General features: G+C 49.4%; 2 protein-coding genes across 4 annotated transcripts; both read left to right on the top strand.

Moving 5' to 3' along the window:
* Positions 1-9,130: 9,130 nt before the first annotated feature.
* Positions 9,131-17,923, top strand: LOC114631739 (tumor necrosis factor ligand superfamily member 12). Its single transcript, XM_028780126.1, has 7 exons — positions 9,131-9,630; positions 9,788-9,835; positions 10,402-10,477; positions 11,526-11,579; positions 11,654-11,689; positions 16,901-17,025; positions 17,187-17,923. The coding sequence occupies exons 1-7, from the start codon at positions 9,472-9,474 to the stop codon at positions 17,436-17,438; spliced, it is 750 nt and encodes a 249-aa protein (XP_028635959.1). The 5' UTR covers positions 9,131-9,471; the 3' UTR covers positions 17,439-17,923.
* Positions 17,924-18,380: 457 nt separating this feature from the next.
* Positions 18,381-21,175, top strand: Tnfsf13 (TNF superfamily member 13). 3 transcript variants are annotated; one of them, XM_028780128.1, is made up of 6 exons: positions 18,381-19,230; positions 19,500-19,578; positions 19,711-19,758; positions 19,911-20,026; positions 20,248-20,386; positions 20,882-21,175. In XM_028780128.1, the coding sequence occupies exons 1-6, from the start codon at positions 19,000-19,002 to the stop codon at positions 20,989-20,991; spliced, it is 723 nt and encodes a 240-aa protein (XP_028635961.1). In that variant the 5' UTR covers positions 18,381-18,999; the 3' UTR covers positions 20,992-21,175. The 3 variants fall into 3 exon arrangements, with proteins under 3 accessions (XP_028635961.1, XP_028635960.1, XP_028635962.1); XM_028780127.1 differs by having other exon boundaries at positions 19,908-20,026; XM_028780129.1 differs by lacking the exon at positions 19,711-19,758 and having other exon boundaries at positions 18,384-19,230.
* Positions 21,176-21,535: the final 360 nt, after the last annotated feature.

Here is a 21,535-nt window from a genome sequence, read left to right as displayed (position 1 = left end):
AGAGAGAGAGAGAGAGAGAGAGAGAGAGAGAGAGAGAGAGAGAGAGAACATGTTGTATGTCGTATGTCAGTGGTAGAACACCTGCTTAGCATGAACCAGGTTGTTTCCATTTCCAGAAACCAAGACCCACCACAGATTGTGCCAGGTACAAGCTGGGCCAGGAGAGATGTGGACCTTAAGGTAAACAGTCTTAGCAGGCATAGGGCTGCATGAAGTCTGGGAGGCAGACCCCAGACAGCAAACTTGGCCCGGGCAATGATGATAAGGCCCCTTGGGGAAGCACTGAGGCAGCACTTGGTGGGTTGGACCAGATCAGAAGGGACATGAGTTTATTTCGGTGACTCTCAAAGGCCTTAAATCCTAAAACCTCACAGTGGCTATATGAGGATGCTAGACCCACCCAACCCACCGCTCATCTGTCTACATCAGATTTACAGGGTCGGGTGCAGTCATTTCATGGAGAGGAGGGGAGTGACTGGGATCTAGGGCTGGCTGTCACTGCCCAGCTTCCTGACAGACTGCATGTCACTGGATGTGGAAAAATACAACTCAAACTTCTAGAATGTCGGGTACAGAAAGCATATAGCTTTTTACCATTGTGAAGATAAGCACTCTAAATTACAGGGAACGCCTGTTTACTATTTGCATGTCCTATCTCTGTCTGCACACAGTCTAGAAGCAGGCATACATCCAGACACATTCAGTGCTTGGGTCATGGTTTCTAAATACCCTTCTCCCTGAAAGGAAGCAGAGTTCCTCAGAGAGATGGGTTCTGAATGGGATAGGGAGAGAAAAGAGGAATAAAGGGAGGGAGGGAGGGAGGGAGGGAGGGAGGGAGGGAAGGGATGGTAAGGGGATGCAGGTAGGCAAGTTGAAGAGAAGCAGACTTTGTGGTGAATGCTTGTAATCTCAGCATTTGGGAGGCTGAAACAAAGCCAGAAAACAGAGAAATGTCCTAGTAAACAAACTGGAACAATCTAAGTATTAAAATGGATAATGATTTAATACCTCATAATACATTTTAAAATACACTTGAATAATGAGTCTGTATCTACACTCAAAATTACTCCAGGGAGCAAACAGGAGCTTACAACTTGCTGCAGCCTGTCAATAGTAATTGGAGGCTGGTCAGAAATCAGCAACTGCTCAGGCAAGGAAGAAGCTGAAGGAAACTGAGGGCCCAGAAGGCGTGGCCTCAGTGGAGACCAAATGATGTGGTGGTTCCTACCCCTGGGACAGGACCAGCAGGCATGGGTCCACGAGGGTCTATGGCGGCTGTGAGTGTAGGGTTTGTTTGTATAATAATGTACCTGTGTCGGGCGCTCGAGACCTCGCCCTAAGATGGCTCCGGCTGCCCGAGAGCCATGGAGTGAACAAGCCCTTATTTGGCAAGTGGGGCTGCACCCTGAGTGAGGAGATCTCACGTGATCTGACGCGGGCCTATGGAGAGATGATACATGGTACATGCTGATTGGCCCTGAAAGAGATATAAGCCCTGGCCCGGTGGGGAACGGGGTCACTTGTGAAGATTCTGCCTGAGTAAACCGCTCTGAGAAGGAACCTGGGTGTCGTGTGTTTTGTTCTCGCGGGTCGGGAGAAGTGCGCGACATCCCTGGTTTGTATTCCTTCTCCAAGGAATGTCCTCCCTGTTAATAACTTCATGATAACATAATAATTAGTGACTGAAGAAGTCCAGGAGGCGAAGCACACGTGTGGCTAATGTCTCAGCAAAATGCTAAAGGCTAAGACTGTCAGGATGGCCGGGCGGTGGTGGCGCACGCCTTTAATCCCAGCACTTGGGAGGCAGAGGCAGGAGAATTTCTGAGTTCGAGGCCAGCCTGGTCTACAGAGTGAGTTCCAGGACAGCCAGGGCTACACAGAGAAACCCTGTCTCGAAAAACCAAAAAAAAAAAAAAAAAAAAGACTGTCAGGATGGCACTTAAGGCCATGGAAAGGAACTCTCAAAACAGGAGTTCAAAAATATATAACTTCTCAGCTATGGAAAATATAAAGACACAGTAGGAATTATGAGTGGCTTCAGGAATCTAAAGGGACAAAAGTAGATGCGCTGTGAGCCAACTGGTTAGAAAGATGCTAAGGAAGTTGGTTGATTGGTTGGTTGGTTGGTTTATGCTTACAAAGGCAGACAGGTTTTTTTAGTTCAAGGTTGGCCTTGGACAGAGCCAGGTCAGGCCCAGGTGAGGTAGAAATGGTAATTTTAGGACAGGGTCCCACCCAGCGAGCTCAGCATCTGAGATCTCTCTAATTCATTTGCAGTTGTTAAAAGGAAATGTGTACCTGCTGTCTCCTGAGAATTAAGGGGCTGGGTTACAGGATGCTGCTTCATAGGATAGTCAAAAGGAAACCTCGAGTAAATGACTGGATTGATAGGAAAAATAAAAGACTGGGCTTATGATCTGCAAGAGAAGAACTATTCAGTGAATGTTTTCCAATAGGAGGAAAGCCCCTCGGAGAACTGTCTGGAGCAGAATAGCGAGAGAGAGAGAGAGAGAGAGAGAGAGAGAGAGAGAGAGAGAGAGAGAGGGGTGTCCAGAGGTCGCCAGAGAGAACAGAACTTAGAAAAAGCACCTGGAAAGCTGTTTCCAGCAGAACATAGACCACTAGCTTAGACCCACGATTCGACACTCCTTCCTCAGAACCCCTCTCCTAGCTGAGGCTGGTCCTTGGCAGGAAACAACAGTTATAGAGTCTCTGAATGTCCTTCCACAAAATACTGATTCTTTATAAGATGGAAAGGTGACTTCAGGTCAGGGAGCCCAGCAGACACCTCCTTAGCCAGTCCGTTGGTTAACTTAGCAATACGCAATGAGCTAAACCTCAAGCCTCCTGACAGACACACTGAGAACACAACAGTGGTTCACAGCACCCTCTCAAACAACATGGCCTGAGGCTAACCGTGAGAAAACCAATTGGAAAGTGTTCTATAAGACAACAGGCTCTTGAGCCCGGTGGTGGTGGCGCACGCCTTTAATCCCAGCACTTGGGAGGCAGAGGCAAGCGGATTTCTGAGTTCGAGGCCAGCCTGGTCTACAGAGTGAGTTCCAGGACAGTCAGAACGACACAGAGAAACCCTGTCTCGAAAAACCAAAAAAAAAAAAAAAAGAGTGGGACTTTTGGGAACTGATTGGATTAGAACTGAAATCAGTTTAACAAAGTGCAGCTCTGTGACTGAATCCTCGAGCCTTTTAAAGAAAATAGAAAGAAGCTGGAGAGATGGCTCCATGGTTAAGAATGCTTGCTGCAGCCCAGCAAATGATGGCACACCCCTCTAATCCCAGCACTCAGGAGGCAGAGGCAGGCAGATCCCCGAGTTCAAGGTCAGCCTGAGTGAGTTCTACACAGAGAAACCCTGTTTCAAAAAACAATGCTTGCCGCTCTTACAGAGTGTCAGAGTTCCATTCCCAGCATCGACACCAGGAAATTCACAACTGCCTGGAACTCCAGCTCTTGGGCATCTGAAACCTTCTGGCATCTGAGGGTGGGTACCTCGGACACATGACAATGTGTACGCACATGCATACAAACATTCACACACAAAAATAATGAAATGAATCTTAAGGGCACGTGTGTGGACAGCTGGATCAGCAGTTAGGTGCACTTACTCTGCCTTGCTACAGGAAGGGTTTATAAAGGTGGACATCAGCGGTGGACATTACAGTTATCTACGCAATCCATAGCTGGGCAGGAAAATGGTTTTACTCCCCTCCCTTTCTCTTCCCTGCTGTACAGTAATGAAAAGACCAGGTCATCCCAGCCCCACAGCAATAAGAATAAGTGAGTTTATAAAAGATTTTTAAAAAGTGGTTGCATTCCTCACAGCAGGACCACCATTATTCCATTCTTACCTCACCTGCAGGCCTCTAGGCTCTCGAAGGCATTCCTGGGCAAAGGGCAAAGGCCCTTAAGGAATGCATGTTATCATTTAAGTTTTTTTAGCCATCACAGGGGAGTTATGTGTAAATTTTTTACACAGGTCTGAGCACTCTGGGGGAAGTGTCACTGGGACAGAGCAGGCAATCACATAGTGCCATCAGGTTAGGGCTGGTTGTCCCCACACGTGCACTGACCCTCCCTGCCATTGCCTACACTGTGGGCAGCAGGAAGGATCTCTCCAGATGTGACCCCCTTAGTCTTGCATCTCTCCATAACCATGAGACAGAATAGACCTCCTTAGGTAAGACCATCTGTGACACTGCGCTATTAGCAATAGAAAACCACTGGCTCAGAGGCCAGGGAAAGAGGCTTTTAAAAGGAGAATCCCACTGGGCGGTGGTGGCGCACGCCTTTAATCCCAGCACTTGGGAGGCAGAGGCAGGCAGATTTCTGAGTTCGAGGCCAGCCTGGTCTACAGAGTGAGTTCCAGGACAGCCAGGACTACACAGAGAAACCCTGTCTTGAAAAACCAAAAAAAAAAAAAAGGGAGAATCCCATGATGAGTGTTTAGGGACTCATCACAGGTAGATAGATGGTGGTAACGTTTGGGTGTGGACAAGCTAATAGGGGTGAGGAGAGAGCAGCACCTGGGACAGGGCCTTGTGTTGTTCCACAGAATGAGTGAAGGTCACACATTTGGACCAAAAGTACATGGTGGTGCAGGCCTCCCCAGAGTCTGTCCTAACTCATCCCAAACTGTCCTGGCTTTAGCAGTGATAATCCCTCAACCTGGATACCTCTTCACTTCCAGCAAGCTAGGATGATTACTGTGCGCCCCAGGCTGTGGCCAACAGTTAACATTCTTTAGTCACTGCCAGCCCCTGGGAAGGCAGAGTGCTCATGTTCATTTCACAGACTCTAGCTGGGCCTGGGAATAGACTGTTCAGGGAGATGTCACAATGACACACCGAATCACTATGTAAGACACATAAAGGCGACACGAAATTCCCTCTCTGAGTGTGAGGGATATTAACTTAACAAAGCCTAGAAAACGAAAATAGAAAAGCCCCTCTTTCTTCAGTATTGAGAGAGAAAACAAGGAAAAGGGGAGAGGCTGGCAGATTCCCTCTCAGTATTTTTCCTACACTTTCCCAAGTCATTTCCCATCAGCGTCCTAGAAGAATGCAAGTCAATTTTAGCTCTGGCGGCAAACCAAGAACAAAAAGGTTAAGTGTATTAAATTAATTTTTCAAGGCAACGTTATGGGATCTGCAGATGCTCTGGTGTCTCGGAGGGACCAATCCTTGTCTTTTTCCATTAGCAGGTGTGATGGAGGCCTGGCGGAGGTGGCGGCCACTTCCACTCCCCAGCAAAGATTCCTGCCGGATGAAGGTTTTCCTTTTCCTAAATTCACCTGACAGAACATAGCAGTGGAGGTTATGATGGGAAATGTTACCCTGCCCTTCCTATCTCACCTGCCACCTCCAGGAGACCCCTCCAACCTTGCTTTTGCCTCTTCTAGGCATTATTCCAGAAATCCTAATTTAATACAGTCCATACTTCTGTTGTAGACTTGGTGCTTTTGATGTTATTAAAGTATAAAATATCAGGTGTCTGGTCACTCTCTTCCTTTCCTCTTCACAGTAAAGATGCTATTTATAATAATTTTTCTTGCCGGGCGGTGGTGGCGCACGCCTTTAATCCCAGCACTTGGGAGGCAGAGGCAGGTGGATTTCTGAGTTCGAGGCCAGCCTGGTCTACAGAGTGAGTTCCAGGACAGCCAGGGCTACACAGAGAAACCCTGTCTCGAAAAACCAAAAAAAAAACAAAACAAAACAAAAAAAATAATAATAATTTTTCTTCTTTTTATTCTCTCCCAGCAGATCCAGGCATAGATCCAGGGACCCAGTAGGTCCAGGCACTTTTACGTAGACCAGGTGAATTCTCTACCATTGACCTATATTCCCAGCACAGGACTGGTGGTGTTTTTTGGTCTGTCTGAGACAGGCTTTCACTGTGCAGCCCAGCTAATCTCAAAGAATCCACTCTCTGGTTGGGATTATTTAATGATGAAAGTAACTGTCTACCATTTTGCTGCCATCAGTGTGACCCATCAGTGTGAGAGTGTCTGGTTTATAATTCCACCCCTCTCGGCTTCATATACAGTACTCAAGTGGGAGCATTGGAGAGGTTTGCTATGCTGACAACCAAGTCTCTGGATTTTTCTTAGGATGAGTCTAGGTATAAACTGACAACATGGGATAGCTAAGGGGAAGGGTATTATTATTATTATTATTTTCATTATTATAAATATGAAAGGGCGAACAGCCAGAGGCATCTGAAAGAGTCTAGAGGAGAGGGATAGACTGGACATCGCCAGCACATTGGACATGGCCAGGGCTGTCTATGAGAGAGGGGAGACTAGAGGGATAGAGAAGAGAATACCGTGAGAGGAACAGAAGCAGAGAGAGAAAGTGCATAACCAAGATAGCTGGGGAGAGGGAAGTCCATGAGCTGGAGGGAGTTTATGGTTTGGGGGGTCGGGGAGAAGAAGGGCTAACTTGGACTTTAAAATATGTAATGTGTACTTGAGATACCAGCATAAGCTTTGATATGCTGATGGGTGCCACAGGTCACCGTGTGCCTCCTCTGCCAGACATGAGGGAAATGACCTTCTGGTAGATGGGGACCTGCTCCACACATTCCTGAGGAATGCTGGCTTTTATCTAACCACCAGACATCCTCTTCAGTGCTCCAGGGCGAGCTCGTTTCTGGATAATTGGACTGCCTTTTGGGGTTTGGCGAACTGGAGTTTGCTTTGGACCCGACAGACCGAAAGTTACAGCCTTATATACAGACTTACATTACCGTAACCATGTTAACTAGGGCTTAGCTCTAGCAAACAATGGGCTAGTATTTTTCTTTCTTCTTTGTGTTGATAGGACTTTTCATTGCTGCTAAAGAAAACCTAGAAAACAACAGGAGGAGAGATGTATTTGAACTCACATCTCCGAAGTCCCAGTCCATGGTCCCTTTACGCTGCTCCTTTGCCCATGATGAACATCACGGTGGGGAGTCTCTGGCAGAGAAAAGTTCCTTCCCTCATGAGGTACTGGAAGCAGGGAAGGAAAAGAGAAGGCAAGGCACAACAGCAGTGACCTCCTGGCTCCTACAGGGCCTTCCTTTTAGAGCTCCATCACCTTCTGATAGCCTCTCCCAAGTTTCAGTGGAGAGCTGAGGAGATGAGTGCAGGGTGTTCTCCCAGAATCAGACTCCCGCCGGGCGGTGGTGGCGCACGCCTTTAATCCCAGCACTTGGGAGGCAGAGGCAGGCGGATTTCTGAGTTCGAGGCCAGCCTGGTCTACAGAGTGAGTTCCAGGACAGCCAGGGCTACACAGAATCAGGCTCCATTTCTTGCGCCCAATTGGTAGCTTATAAAGGGCTGTAACTCCAGTTCTGATGGATCTGGCCCCCCCTTCTGGCATCCATAGGTACTGCATGTATGTGGTGCACAGACATACATGCAGGCAAACACCCACACATATACAATTTTAAAAAGTTAAAGTTAAAGAAAATCAAAGTTTGAATCCATCAATCATCCATTGATATAATTAAGACCCTCAAGATCCAACCACTTCTCAAAAACCTACCTCTGCACATCTCACTGGGTACTGGTTTTTGGGAGATACTTTACGTCCAAGCCATAACTCTCCATACATCCAAACCCACGTGTCATTCTAAGAATATGGCAAATTTTTTTATACTTTATCAATTAAATACTATTGTCTTATTACAGCTTAATTATTTTCACCTCAGTCATGAATTTATTCTTTAATTCTACTGGGTTTTTTTTTCCTTTTTAGACATTTAACTTATATCATCTTCTATGATCTTATATGGTTTGTCCTTCTGAAACTCATGTTGGAATTTAATCGTCATTAGGAGATAGTGAAAGGCGGGTTGGGACCTGGTTGAGAGGTGACTAGGGCTCTGCCCTCAATAGTAGATTAATCAATCCACCCACGCAATGAATGAATTAGTGGGTTATCTTCAGAACGTGTTGGCTGTAAAGTCAGTTTGGCCACTCTCATGCTCCCTATCTGTCACCATGTGATGTCCTGTGCTACTTAGGACTTTGGCAACAGGAAGGCCATCACTGAGTGTGGCCCTTCAACCTTGGACCAGAACCATGAGTCAAAGCAAGGATAAGAAGGGGAGAGAGAGAGAGAGAGAGAGAGAGAGAGAGAGAGAGAGAGACAGAGAGAGAGAGATCCATCCTTGAATCTTATGTCTTTCTTCTTGTTTCTTCTTACCCCCTATCACTAGATAGGAGAGAAAGGACAGAGGGGAGAGAGAGAGAGATCTCTGAATCTAATTTCTTTCCTTTCTTCTTTGAGCACAATTACTAACAATCTGCAACCAACACCCCCTGAATGACTACCAACCACCAACCCTGCCTCGCTGGGCCATAGCATTTATATACCCTCTGAAAAGTTCCCAGAATTCCAAAAGTCACACCAAGGCAGAAACTATCTGCAGCTGGCAAAACCATGCCTCAGCTAGAGCACGAGGCAAACCATTGTCAGCTACTACGAAGCAGCCTCCTATCCCGACACCTGGGATTAAAACGAAAACATCTTTTTTTTTTTTTTTTTTTGGTTTTTCGAGACAGGGTTTCTCTGTATAGCCCTGGCTGTCCTAGAACTCACTCTGTAGACCAGGCTGGCCTCGAACTCAGAAATCCGCCTGCCTCTGCCTCCCAAGTGCTAGGATTAAAGGCGTGCGCCACCACTGCCCGGCACAAACTATCTTTTTAAAAAAATATTCTTTATTGCCAAGGTGGTGATCCATGCCTCCTGAGTGCATTAATCTCAGCACTCAGGATGTTGAGTCAGGTGGGTCTCTATGAGTTCGAGGCCAGCCTGGTCTACAAAGTGATTTCCAGGACAGCCAGGGATACACAAAGACCCAGTCTCAAAAAAAAGAAAAAAACAAAATCAAACAAAAACAAAGACAAAAAAAAACCCAAAACCCACGATGATCTGAAAAAATAACCTTTGCTGGGAAAGAGGTAGTTAGGTTGCCCAAACAAGTTAGGGAATTTTGGAAAAGGGAATTTCAACTCAGAAATGGCCTCCATCAGATTGGCCTGCAGGCAAGCCCTTTGGGGGCATTTTTATGATTAATGATTGCTGTGGGAGGGGCTCAACATACTGGGGCGGTGTTGAGTTCCTGAGGCCAGAGCCTGAGTCCCATCCCTGGCACACTGGCCTGGGTGGATGCCTGTCCACTTCTGCTTTCACTGGCCCTGAGAGGCCTTGCTCTGGAGTGCCATTGCGGTCGCCTGCTTGCACGCGCCCGGGCGCAGGACGCCTCTCACTTCTTGCACTGCACTCCGGGGAGGCTGGAGTTTAATCACACAAACAGTGTCCGGCTTCCTGTCCTCATCCGCCCCCCTCCGGCCCGCTTCTCTGGTCCCTCCCTCTCCCCTGGCCTGATCCGCCCACCAGCTCCCCCTCCCCATCCCTCGGGTCCCGGGATGGGGGGGCGGTGAGGCAGGCACAGCCCCCCGCCCCCATGGCCGCCCGTCGGAGCCAGAGGCGGAGGGGGCGCCGGCGGGAGCCGGGCACCGCCCTGCTGGCCCCGCTGGTGCTGAGCCTTGGCCTGGCGCTGGCCTGCCTTGGCCTCCTGCTGGTCGTGGTCAGCCTGGGGAGCTGGGCAACGCTGTCTGCCCAGGTGAGGCCCTCAGCATACCCCTTTCTGGGCATACTAGGAGCAGAAAGTGCAGAGAAGCAGATGGGGGCCGCGTGGGCAGAGGGCCAGGGGATCGGAGAAGGGGTGGAGGATGAGATGTCAAGGGAAGGACAGGGTGACGCTGCCTCCTTCCCAGCAGGAGCCTTCTCAGAAGGAGCTGACAGCAGAGGACCACCGGGAGCCCCCTGTGAGTAGGTGTGGATGCTGTGTACAGGATGCCAGCATGGAAAAGTATGCCTGGGCTGAGGCGGTGGCTGGCTGTGACACTCGTGTGTGAGGTGTGTGCATCGAGCTGTGTGTACAAGGAAGCCTTCAGAGTGTGCGGAGTGAACCAGCCCACGTGGGTATGTCGGTGTGTAAACAGGGTGATCTGGATGTAAGGGGGCAACTCTACCAAGGTGAGAGTTGTGCTACCCGAGTTAAAAGTGCTGATTGGCTGTGAGGACTCTGAGCCTGACACCAGAGACAAAGGCTATATGAATGATATGTATCACCTGTGCATACATGCTGTCTCTGCCCCACCTCCCCGAGATCCTGTAGGTGTTGTATGTCAGTAGGGCACAGGTTCTTGATTTGGGCTGTGGGCATTAAAGTCTGTCTGATCTCTGCAAGGGGATGAGGACCCAGCCTCACTCCCAGGTTTGGTCAACCCCTAGGATTTGTGACTGTTACTGGCTGATGGTTCTTCTGACAGGCCCTGTGGTTGTTTGTCTCTGAGAGGTCCTGTTTGAGCCCTGCCCTTAATTCCCCTAGGAACTGAATCCCCAGACAGAGGAAAGCCAAGATGTGGTACCTTTCTTGGAACAACTAATCCGGCCTCGAAGAAGTGGTGAGCATCCATCCCTATGTCCCAGTCTCAGTAACAAGGTTCATTGGTTCATATACTGCTTTGCTCTGCACGACAGTCTTATGAAGTGAGCAGAAGAAAAAAAAAAACTATTATTTTTGTACAGAAACTGAGGCAGGGAGCCTGAAGGAGACCTAGAATCAAACAGCTAAGCAGCTGAGAACGGGATCTAGGAATTTTAGCTCTACCTTCTAAAACTCATTTTGCCACATGGAGCTGAACCTATGAACCCTACTATGACCCCTCCTGTGACCAGGAGTTAAAAAGACTCCAGGAAGCCGGGTGGTGGTGGTGCACGCCTTTAATCCCAGCACTTGGGAGGCAGAGGCAGGTGGATTTCTGAGTTAGAGGCCAGCCTGGTCTACGAGTGAGTTCCAGGACAGCCAGGGCTACAGAGAGAAACCCTGTCTTGAAAAACCAAAAAAAAAAAAAAAAAAAAAAAGAAAAAAAAAAAAAAAAAAAAAAAAGAAAAAGACTCCAGGAGTCCTCCTAAGGATAAGGTGGGAAGTCTGAGGCCTGGGCTTCCCTAAACAGAGACTCCCATGAATCAGTGGTTCATTACTATATATTCAGGTTTGGATGGATGGAATTTCCCTGCTTGGTATGTGTGTCTGTCCCTGGGTATCTGTGTTTGTCTGTGTCTGTGTCTGTGTATCTGTGTGGTGGTGGAGCTAGATTTCAGAGCCTTGTGCGTGCTAGGCAAACACTCTACCACTAAGCTGCACCCCTAGCCCAGTGTGACTGTTAGTTACTAGCTACCTCCTGCTCTCAGGTGTACACCAGTGTGACTGTTAGTTACTAGCTACCTCCTGCTCTCAGGTGTACACCAGTGTGACTGTTAGTTACTAGCTACTTCCTGCTCTCAGATGTACACCAGTTTGGATGATAAATACGTTGTCACTGTTGATGGAGGAGGGTGAGGCTGGAGGTGTGACGCCCAGCAGTCTGGATGACTTCCAGGGCCCTTGAGCAGGGTGAGGCTGGGGGCTAGCTCTTGGGTCCTGCTGATAAATCCTTGCTTTATTTTTAGCTTCTAAAGGTCGGAAGGCACGGCCTCGCCGAGCTATTGCAGCCCATTATGAGGGTAGGTAGCCCACTGTGAAGGGAGGGATGGCTGGAGATGGGCAGGTCTCACGAACCCTTTCCTGTGTCTCACAGTTCATCCGAGGCCAGGACAGGATGGAGCACAGGCAGGTGAGTTCCACCCGACCTCAGCTTTCCCTGGACCTATCATAGCATCTCCCACCCCAGAAAAGGATCCCCCAAGCCTCTCCCTCCCTGAATCCATGCTAGGAACCCCAGAAGCCAGTTTAGGAAAGTCCTCTAAGTTCTGTGATCCTGGCATGGGATCCTAGGAAGACCCCTGTCCTCTGCTGAATCCAAGCCCCTCCCCAAACAAGTGGCCCCCATCTTCCTCCACCAATCCTCGGGCTTTTCCAGGAAACACCTGTGGTCCTGTTTTCTCTGTGTTCCTTGATTTTTCCTACTGCATGATCATTATTCCTCCAAATGTTTCTAGTCTCTGCCCATCTCTGTCTGCCCACCTTGACACCATGACCTTAGGACCTCAGACTCAGCTCTGCCCCTTCCCCATCCTCGATCACCCTGCTAATGCCCCCCTTGTCTGTTGTCTGCTGCCCAGTCCCCCATTCCATTGCTTCTCTGTTTAGCTTCAGTCTCTCTATGCTATGGCCTCAACCTCACTTCCTGGCACTTGTGGTGCTGACACTCCTGTGCCCTAGTGTGCCTCTTCTGGACTTTGTACTCGCTGTTCTGTCACCTGGAACATCTGTCCACTGTGAAGGCCTAGAGGCAGGACGCACGGGTGGCTTGGACTAGGGCATTAGTCGTAGAGAGAGGGAGATTGGAGATTCAACGTGCGGCTTAGAAATGCAGCGGTCGCCAGTGGGTTAGATGGGAAGAGTAAGGGAAACAGAGGGTTAATAAATACCATAGACCTCATTTTCTGTTTTTGAGGTGGGGCCTTGCCATTCTGCCCAGGCTGTTCTAAAACTCCTGGGCTTAAGTGATCCTCCTGCCTCAGCCTCCTTAGCGGCTGGAACTCCAGGTTGATGTCTTCATATCTGGCTTGAATATCTGAGAAAGATAATGCCATTTTCTAAGACTGGATTACCCAGGAGGAAAGGAGGTGTAAGGAGATTACTTAACTTGGAGGTGTTTAATAATGAACAAGTGGGGAGTTGGTAAAGTGAATTCCATCCACGGGTGGCAAGGCTGGCCCAGGCTAGGTGAGAAATGGTCGTGGGGTTGTTATTTAAAGCCACAGGATGAGATGAGACACCAGGGGAGAGAGAGACGCCCCAAGAATGAAGCTGGGCAGAAGGGGAAGCCAGCTGAGATGGGGGGAAAGGAAGAATCTCAGGCAGGGTGGTGCCCTGAGCTCTCAGAAGACAGTTTCAGGCAGCTGAGAGGTCACATGACACAAAGACAGAGCTGTGACTACTGGTTTAGTGACATAAGACCAAGTGATGACCTTAATGGGCGGCTTCAGGATTGTGGTTAGGATAGAAGTGTAGCCTGAGCGCAGAAAGCATGAGAAAGGGAATGAGAGACAGTGGCAAGAATGAGAGAAGTGGGTGGTAAAGAGAGATATAAGCCAAAGAAAACCTTGGTCCTTACCGAAACTGTATTCATCCTGGGGCCTTTGGGGTAAGCAATGGGATTAGCCAGTAGGCATTAAAATTGATCAGATCTCTACAAATGCCATAGCAGGATGTCCTCAATAACCCACACTTAATAAGTGAGGGATATTCAGCTTGCTCAAGGTCATGGCAGACCTAAGTGGTGGATGTGGGATTCAAAGCCAGCTAGGACATGCTTAGATGCTGAACACGAGTCTTCATGAGAGGCTCACTTGGGGCAAGGATAAGGCTACCCATAGGCCAGTCCCCGAGAAGGGGGAAGGGAGGACAAGGACACCCTTCCATCATGAAGACACCAAAGGAACATGAGAAGTGGTGCTTGTAGGTTTTGTGGGAGATGGGGAAATCCCTGGCCTGAGGATGGCTAGGTCCCCATGGGGACTAGGGACATGGCATCAGCAGCTCTGAGGAGAGATGCTATGCTATCAAGACCAGCCCTTAGAGGGCAAGTGAGATGCCAAGCAGCATTAGATACCCTTTGAAGGTTTGTGGTGCTGAGTGACCTAGGAACTGTTCACACTCCCAAGTATATCATGTCCTTTGGGCACAGCTAGCCTAGCCCTAAGCCAGTCTGCACCCAGTATGCCTTCTCCTTTTTCTTCCCTCCCTGTTCGGTAAGGCCAGGCTAGCTCTCTTCACCTTGGGAGAGATTGCTTATTTGGGGATCATTATTGAGGCATTATTTGGAAGCTGATGATTTCCCAAGCATCAGTTCACTGACTCAACATACATGCAATCAGGAGCCTGCTATTTACCAGGGACCAGACCATGGTGAGTCACACTCACATACCTTGGCATAAGGATTCACCACAGAGGAACAGCAGTCTGTAAACATGCAATTACAGTGCTAGATGACAAGAATGAGGTTAAGGTAGCCCAAGATGCATGGCACCATACAGGAAGACAATTTTACAGGGGAGTCAGGGACTCATTCCCCCTGGTAGTAGTATTTAGGCCTTAGTAGGCCTCAAAGCTCAATTGTGTGGTAGAGACAGGCTCAGGAACCATGCAAGGCCATGCTTTTCCAAGAGTCTGATGAGGCTGAAGGTTAAGAGTTTCAGTGAGACGGAGGTGGGAAAGTGCTCTATCGATGTGGGGTATCTGATCTCTTGATACTGTGACCTGATGATGTCCATAGCACCCATGGGGCCCCCGAGGGCTGCAGGTTGGACGTGTAAGAGAAAAGAGAGTAGGGTAGAAAACTACAGCAGACAGATGGCAAGTCACAAAGAGAAAAAGGGGATTGTCCTTCAATGACCCATCCATCAAAGGAATGCAAAGGGCAGGGCTGTTCAGGAGCGGGAACAGTAGGAAACTATTATCATTGAGCAAATTTGCTATTGGTATAGGAGAGACTGGTGTTTCTGTGAGCCATGCATGGTGTGTGGATACTGGAGCGAGTCTTCACCCTTCTGGCTGAAGGGGTCAGGTCAGTTTGGGTAAAGGGAGGCTGGCCTTAAAGGACACATGGCTGTGCTAACTCAGATGGGAATAGAAATGCCCAGAAAGAATCACTCCTCTCCTCCCAGTGAACATGGGGGTGGGTAATGTAGAGATAGGGGAAGGGGAGACAAACCTAGGACCAAGTGCAAGCTAGACAAATGCTCTACCACCGAGCCACACCCTAATCCAAAGAGTTACTGTTTACTTGAGAAAGCTAGGCAGGGTGGTGCATAGTGTGATTCTAGCACTTTGAAGGCTGAGGCAGGAGGTACTGTAACTACCAGGCAGCCAGGGCTACAGAGTGAGACCCTGTCTTCAACCAAACAATAACAAAGGACAAGAACAGAGCTGGGGATGGCAGAGGAGGGTGACTGACTGTCGGGCCTGCAACCCAGGAAGCCTACGGACCCAAAGGATGAGAAGTGTCAGGTGACTCCTCACTAGTGGATTGTAGGCCTCACTTAGGTGAGGCCCAGTTCCAAGTGCTGGGATACAGTCGGGGTGAGTCAGCTGCCCGCCCTTGCCCTTTGCTGACTGCCGGGGAACACGAAGGGAAGTCAGAGATGGGTATGGCCAGTCTGTTTGCTTGTCTTATTTTGCTTTGTTTTGAGACAATGTCTTAGTATGTAACCATGGGCTGGCTTTGAACTCAGGAACTTTTTCTCAGACTCCCAAATGATCAGATTATAGACCTGTTTCATCACACCCGCAGCTCTCGAAGGAGAAACTAGAAGTCATTGTCAGAAGAGAAGAGATCTCAGGAGTGGGGTGGGTGTGGAGGAAGACCATTATAAAGAAGAGAAGAGACTGCAGGGGTGGGGTGGGCGTGAAGGTAGACCATTATAAAGTCCTGTAGGGAGAAAGGGCTTGGAGCATGGTTGGACACAGGAAGAAGGCCAAGATGGTGGTAGGAGTGCAGGGATGTGGTCGGGTGAGTCGGTGAGCTTGCAGAGTTGATAGCCTTGGAGCAGGGTCTGGGAAGTCATGGACTCAAGAGTTCCATGCCTACTACTTCTTTTGAAAGTTTTTTTCTGTCTTCCTCCTCTTCTTCTTCTTCCCCTCCTCTTCCTCCTCCTCCTCCTCTTTTTCCTTCTTCTTTGTTTCGAGACAGGGTGTCTCTGTGTAACTCTGGCTGTCTTAGAACTCACTCTGTAGACCAGGCTGGCCTCGAACTCAAAGATCCACCTGCTTCTGCTTCCCAAGTGCTGGGATTAAAGGCGTATGTCACCATGCCTGGCTCTCTTTCTGGTTTTCAACTGCACTAGTTCTAGGGATTTCTATTTGTTTGTTTTGTGGTGACAGACTTTAGAGTCCTAGGCATGCTAGGTAAGCACTTTTCCACTGAGCTATATCCGCAGCCCTTTGCATGGCATAGCTTTTGGTAACAGCTCTATTAAGATAGATTTCACAGTCCATGTAGTCTGTCCACCTGTTTAATCCCATGCTCTTAGTCTGCTGTGACTAAAGTACACCCTAAGGTGCAAACCGTTAATCACCACAAGCCATGGCTCACACCTGTAATCCCAGCATTAGGAGGCAGAGGCAGGTGCAGGCCAGTCTCTGTGAGTTAAGAGACCAGCTTGGTCAATATAGTGGACAACCAGGACAGCTAGGACTACATAGAGAGATTCTATCACAAACAAACAAAACCCCATGAGGCCAAGCCTGGTAAAGTGGCACACACCCATTATCTCACACTTGGAAGGCAACATGAGGGACCCAAGTTCACCCTCAACTGCATAGCAAGTTCAAGGACAGCCTAAGTTCCCTTTGGGGTTACTTTATTTTTTTTGTTAGTTTTGTGACAGGGTTTCTCTGTGTATCCCTGGCTGTTCTGGAACTTGCTCTATAGAGCCCCTTGCCTCTGTCTCCCAAGTGCTACGATTAAAGGTGTGTGCCACCAATGCTGGGCAAATTCTTCTCGTTTGTTATAGGAAGTTTTAAATCCATAACCCATGAATCTGTGGCCTGTCGCCCATTTTAGTTGACTCAAATAATGCGTGCGTGTATGTGTGTGTGTGTGTTCAGGACATAAACCATGAAGTAATCCCAGCTCTTCTGCTGGTAGCACCACTCTTTAATCTCCCCAGAAGCAATCACCAGTGAAACTTCCTGGAAACAAATGTTAGATCTCATCACACAATACCTTATTATCACTCCTTGCACCATAAGGGCATGGCTCCACCGATACTCTGGGCTAGTTGTACGTCACACATATATATAAACGTAATGGATCCCGGGGAGTGTGGGAGAGTCTTGTAAAGGGGCTTCTACTTTTCCCTAAACATCCCCCATTCAGGTGTGGATGGGACAGTGAGTGGCTGGGAAGAGACCAAAATCAACAGCTCCAGCCCTCTGCGCTATGACCGCCAGATCGGGGAATTTACAGTCATCAGGGCTGGGCTCTACTACCTGTACTGTCAGGTAAGCCCTGCCTGGCTCCATGGCCAGAGCAATGGCTAAGGGGAGAAGGGTTTGGCAAGGAATGGGTGGGAGAGGGAGAATCTGGGTTTCGTGAAGGAAGATTCCTGGATTTTGATGGGGATGGGCAGAGGTCTGGATTTTCTTGTCTCTCTCTGCTCCAGGTGCACTTTGATGAGGGAAAGGCCGTCTACCTGAAGCTGGACTTGCTGGTGAATGGTGTGCTGGCCCTGCGCTGCCTGGAAGAATTCTCAGCCACAGCAGCAAGCTCTCCTGGGCCCCAGCTCCGTCTGTGCCAGGTGTCTGGGCTGTTGCCGCTACGGCCAGGGTCTTCCCTTCGGATCCGTACCCTCCCCTGGGCTCATCTTAAGGCTGCCCCCTTCCTTACCTATTTTGGACTCTTTCAAGTTCACTGAGGGGTCCTGCTTTCCCAGATTCCTTAAACTTTACCGGAGCAGCTCCCAGAGCACCATGACACCCCCCCACCCCCCATCCCCAACTGCTCCTTGCTCCAGTCCTGTCCTCCCCTCAAAGGCAGCCAGGGCTTGTTCACATGTCTTCCCTTCCACAGACGTATTCCTGTTCTTCTTGAACATCCCATCCCACTACAACTATCCACCTCACTAGCTCCCAAAGCCCCCACTCATCCCTGACTCTCCCGGCCCCAACCCCAGGACCCTGTGTTTACTGACTATGTGCATTAGGGACTGAGATGGGCTGGACCTGGTGGCAGGAAGCCAAAGAACCTGGGACTAGGCCAGAAGTTCCCAAATGTGAGGGGAAAGGGCTGGAGACAAGCTCCTCCCTGGATCCCTGTGGATTTTGAAAAGATACTATTTTTATTATTATTGTGACAAAATGTTAAATGGATATTAAAGAGAATAAATCATGATTTCTCTTCTTTGGGGCTCAGAGTAACTGACGGTTGTGGGAAGGGAATTTAGGCTTTGGGGAACATGGACCTGCATGCCTCCAAGCTGCAGTTTTGAAATCACAAAGATACCAGAAAAAAACATGCAACCAACCAACAACACAAACCACCTGGTCCCCTGTTCAAGGTACTACAGAAGCAGCCTCATTTTCCTAGCAGGGACTTCCTCTTGCAGGGGAATCCCTGGCTGGGAGGAGCAGGGCCCTTCCTCTTGGCGGCCTCAGGACATTCAATAGTTGAGCAGGTGCTGGCACAGGCCTGGCTAGGAGAAGGGATGGGAGCTAACCTGGAAAGGGGCTCAGAGCCATAAGAAGGACTCCAGCGGGCCAGCTACATGGGTGTGGGGAGTGCTGCACCGACTGAGGGGCTCGGGGCTTTTGTCTTTTCTCTTTGTCCAGAGAACCTTATGTAAGAACTCTTCTTGGGAAACAGGAAGTCCAGCTTGCCAAGTTCAGCACAGGGAGTAGTGCAGGCCTGGTTCCAACACACCCGGCCCAGCCTTAACCCCAGCACCCTGCCAGTTTCTTATCCCTGGTTCTCCTCCCTGCTGGCCCCTAAACCCCTTTTTTTCATCTCCAGTCACCCCTAACAAACCTCCTCAAAGATCTCATTCATGCCTGAGTCAGAGTCTACCACACTCACCTTCTAAACCTCCTGCGGCCCAGCTTATGCCCATTCCCTGCTCCTGGCACCATGCCCCATAACCAACCGACCTTCCCTCCTCCAACTTAGGGGCCGCCCCCAGGCTCCTGAATGCTGGCCGCTCCTTCTGGGTGTCACGGCTGCCCTGTCCTTCCTAGATAATGGCACAAAATTCTCCTGAGGCTAGGGGGCAAGGGGTGTCAGAGTGACACTAGCTCTACCCTGGGGACCAGGGGTACTAACTGTACCCTAGCTTGATTTCTTCCTATTCTTAAGTTCCTTTTTATTTTTCCCTTGCGTAACTCGCTCTTCCCTTCTGTGCCTTTGCCTGTATTCCCACCCTCCCGGCTACCTCCTGGCCACCTCACTTCTGAGACCACAGCTGTTGGCAGGGTCCCTAGCTCATGCCAGCCTCATCTCCAGGCAACATGGGGGGCTCCGTCAGAGAGCCAGCCCTTTCTGTTGCTCTTTGGTTGAGTTGGGGGGCGGTTCTGGGGGCTGTGACTTGTGCTGTAGCACTACTGATCCAACAAACAGAGCTGCAAAGCCTAAGGCGTGAGGTGAGTCGGCTGCAGCGGAGTGGAGGACATTCCCAGAAGCGGGGAGAGTCTCCATGGCAGAGCCTCTGGGAACAGGTGAGTTAAGGGAGACGGGAATCTAGGGGTCAAGGATGAATGGCAGAGGGGTCTCAGAGCCTCTCAATCTGCAAAATTGTAAGTGAGTGCTAGAGGTGGCCCTAGATTTGGAGGTCAAGGAAACAGCCATCCCAGGAAAATAAACTGTTAAAGATTAATGCCCAGACCAGGGGCCTATGACAGGTACACACATTTCAGCTATTCCTGGCGTTGAGGGCCCAGAAGAAGGTTGTCTGAGACCCTTAACTCTGGCCCTCTTTCATGAGCAGAATCCTGATGTCCTGGAAGCCTGGAAGGATGGGGTGAAGTCTCGGAGAAGGAGAACAGTACTCACCCAGAAGCACAAGAGTGAGTGAGCCCTGGGGTTTCGGCAGGGTTGGAGGTGAGCCAGGAGCATGAGGAATGCCGACCAGAGCTGAGGTGAGGGTGGAGGATGGACTCCGGGGGCAGGTCAACACTGCTATTTCCTCCTTTCCTTAGAGAAGCACTCGGTACTGCATCTTGTTCCAATTAACATTACCTCCAAGGGTAAGCACTATTTTAAATAACGGCACTGTGGGAGGGGCACCAACCAGGAACTGTGGGGCTGGGGCCAAGAGAACCCTAGAAATGCAAAGGGAGAGAGCTCCTGTATCTGAATGTAAGGACATGCTGACCTGCACACTCCTCACCTCTAGCAGACTCTGACGTGACAGAGGTGATGTGGCAACCAGCTCTTAGGCGTGGGAGAGGCCTGGAGGCCCAAGAAGACATTGTCCGAGTCCAGGACACTGGAATTTATCTGCTATATAGCCAGGTAACCCCAGACAAGCCCTGAGCCCATCATGTGGACATGGAGACTGGCTTGTCACTCTTCTATGTACCCTGTCTGTAATGAGGGCTTCCCTGATCCCCCTGCTCATACCAAACTTAGAAGCCCCCTTCCTTATTGCCTGGCTCCACTGCCAGTGCTCCCAAGGCCTCCAAGGATGGAACCATGCCATCCTGGTTTTCTTCAACGTCTCCCTCCTCTGACAGGTCCTGTTTCATGATGTGACTTTCACGATGGGTCAGGTGGTGTCTCGGGAAGGCCGAGGGAGAAGGGAGACTCTATTCCGATGTATCAGAAGTATGCCTTCTGACCCTGACCGTGCCTACGATAGCTGCTACAGTGCAGGTGAGAACTGTGGGGTCAGGAGAGGGTTGATCTGAGGGGGCAGGGCTGACTTGGTGTGGGGAGTCAGACTAGAGAGTTGGGAACTTGGATGTAGAGGCAAATCTGAAGACTGAAGGACAAGATGCCTCGGTCCTTACAGGGACAAAAGGCACAAACCTATGAACAACTATAATCCCGAATATGAAGCTGAAGCGGGAGGTTTGCCTAAAGTCCAAGGTCAGCCTAGGCTACAGAGTGAGGCTGCCTCAAAAATTAAAAAGCAAAGCCAGTGAGATGGCTCAATTAGGAAAGGTACTTCCCCCTCCCTCACATCATACCACCTGAGTATGATTCGGAGAACCTGCAAAGCAGGGGAAGGAACTGATTTTCCTAAGTTGTCTTCTGATCTCCACACATGCACATGTTCTCTAACAAAAAACTGGAAACATAAAATCAAAATGGAGGAGGGGCTGGAGTAGGCAGAATGAAGCATCTGAAATGTTTTTTCCCCCTCAGGTGTCTTTCATTTACATCAAGGGGATATTATCACTGTCAAAATTCCACGGGCAAACGCAAAACTTAGCCTTTCTCCGCATGGAACATTCCTGGGGTTTGTGAAACTATGATTGTGCTATGGGGGGGGGGGAGGGGGAGTACCATTCCAAGATCTGGCTAGACAAAGGACAAGCCCAGCTCTCCTTGGTTTTCACGACTTGACCATGGTTCCCCCCTTTGCCTTTCCCGCTCACACTCTCTGGGCTTTGACTCCATAGATATTAAAAAAGTAGAATATTTTGTGTTTCTCTTCCACACAGCCCCAAATTCTTTTGTTGTGTGTGTTAAGGGGGTTTTGCGCACTGTGCCAAGCCTTGTCCACTGGATTGCATCCAGAACAGCACCGCCATCTAGCGGCAGGTTGAGGAAAGAATACAGTCTCTGCTAGGGAAAACCTATCCCTCGGCCACAACTCTTCAAGTGCCCTCTGCTTCAATTTACAAGAAGCCCAGTTTTCACTATTGCGTCCAAATTCTTTACTATCTAGAAAAAAATGTATTTTAGGTGGATCGATATGCATACCATTCATGCTCCCCATTCCCCTAGTAAACTTCCGAGCTGGGCATTGTGCTCCACGCCTTCAAATCCCAGTACTCGGGAGGTAGATCTCGATGA

The sequence above is a fragment of the Grammomys surdaster genome, unplaced genomic scaffold (assembly GCF_004785775.1).
Source record: "Grammomys surdaster isolate TR1022 unplaced genomic scaffold, NIH_TR_1.0 364, whole genome shotgun sequence".
Lineage (NCBI taxonomy): Eukaryota > Metazoa > Chordata > Mammalia > Rodentia > Muridae > Grammomys > Grammomys surdaster.
Note: the sequence above shows the minus strand (reverse complement) of the source record. Positions and strands in the feature narration are given on the sequence as shown.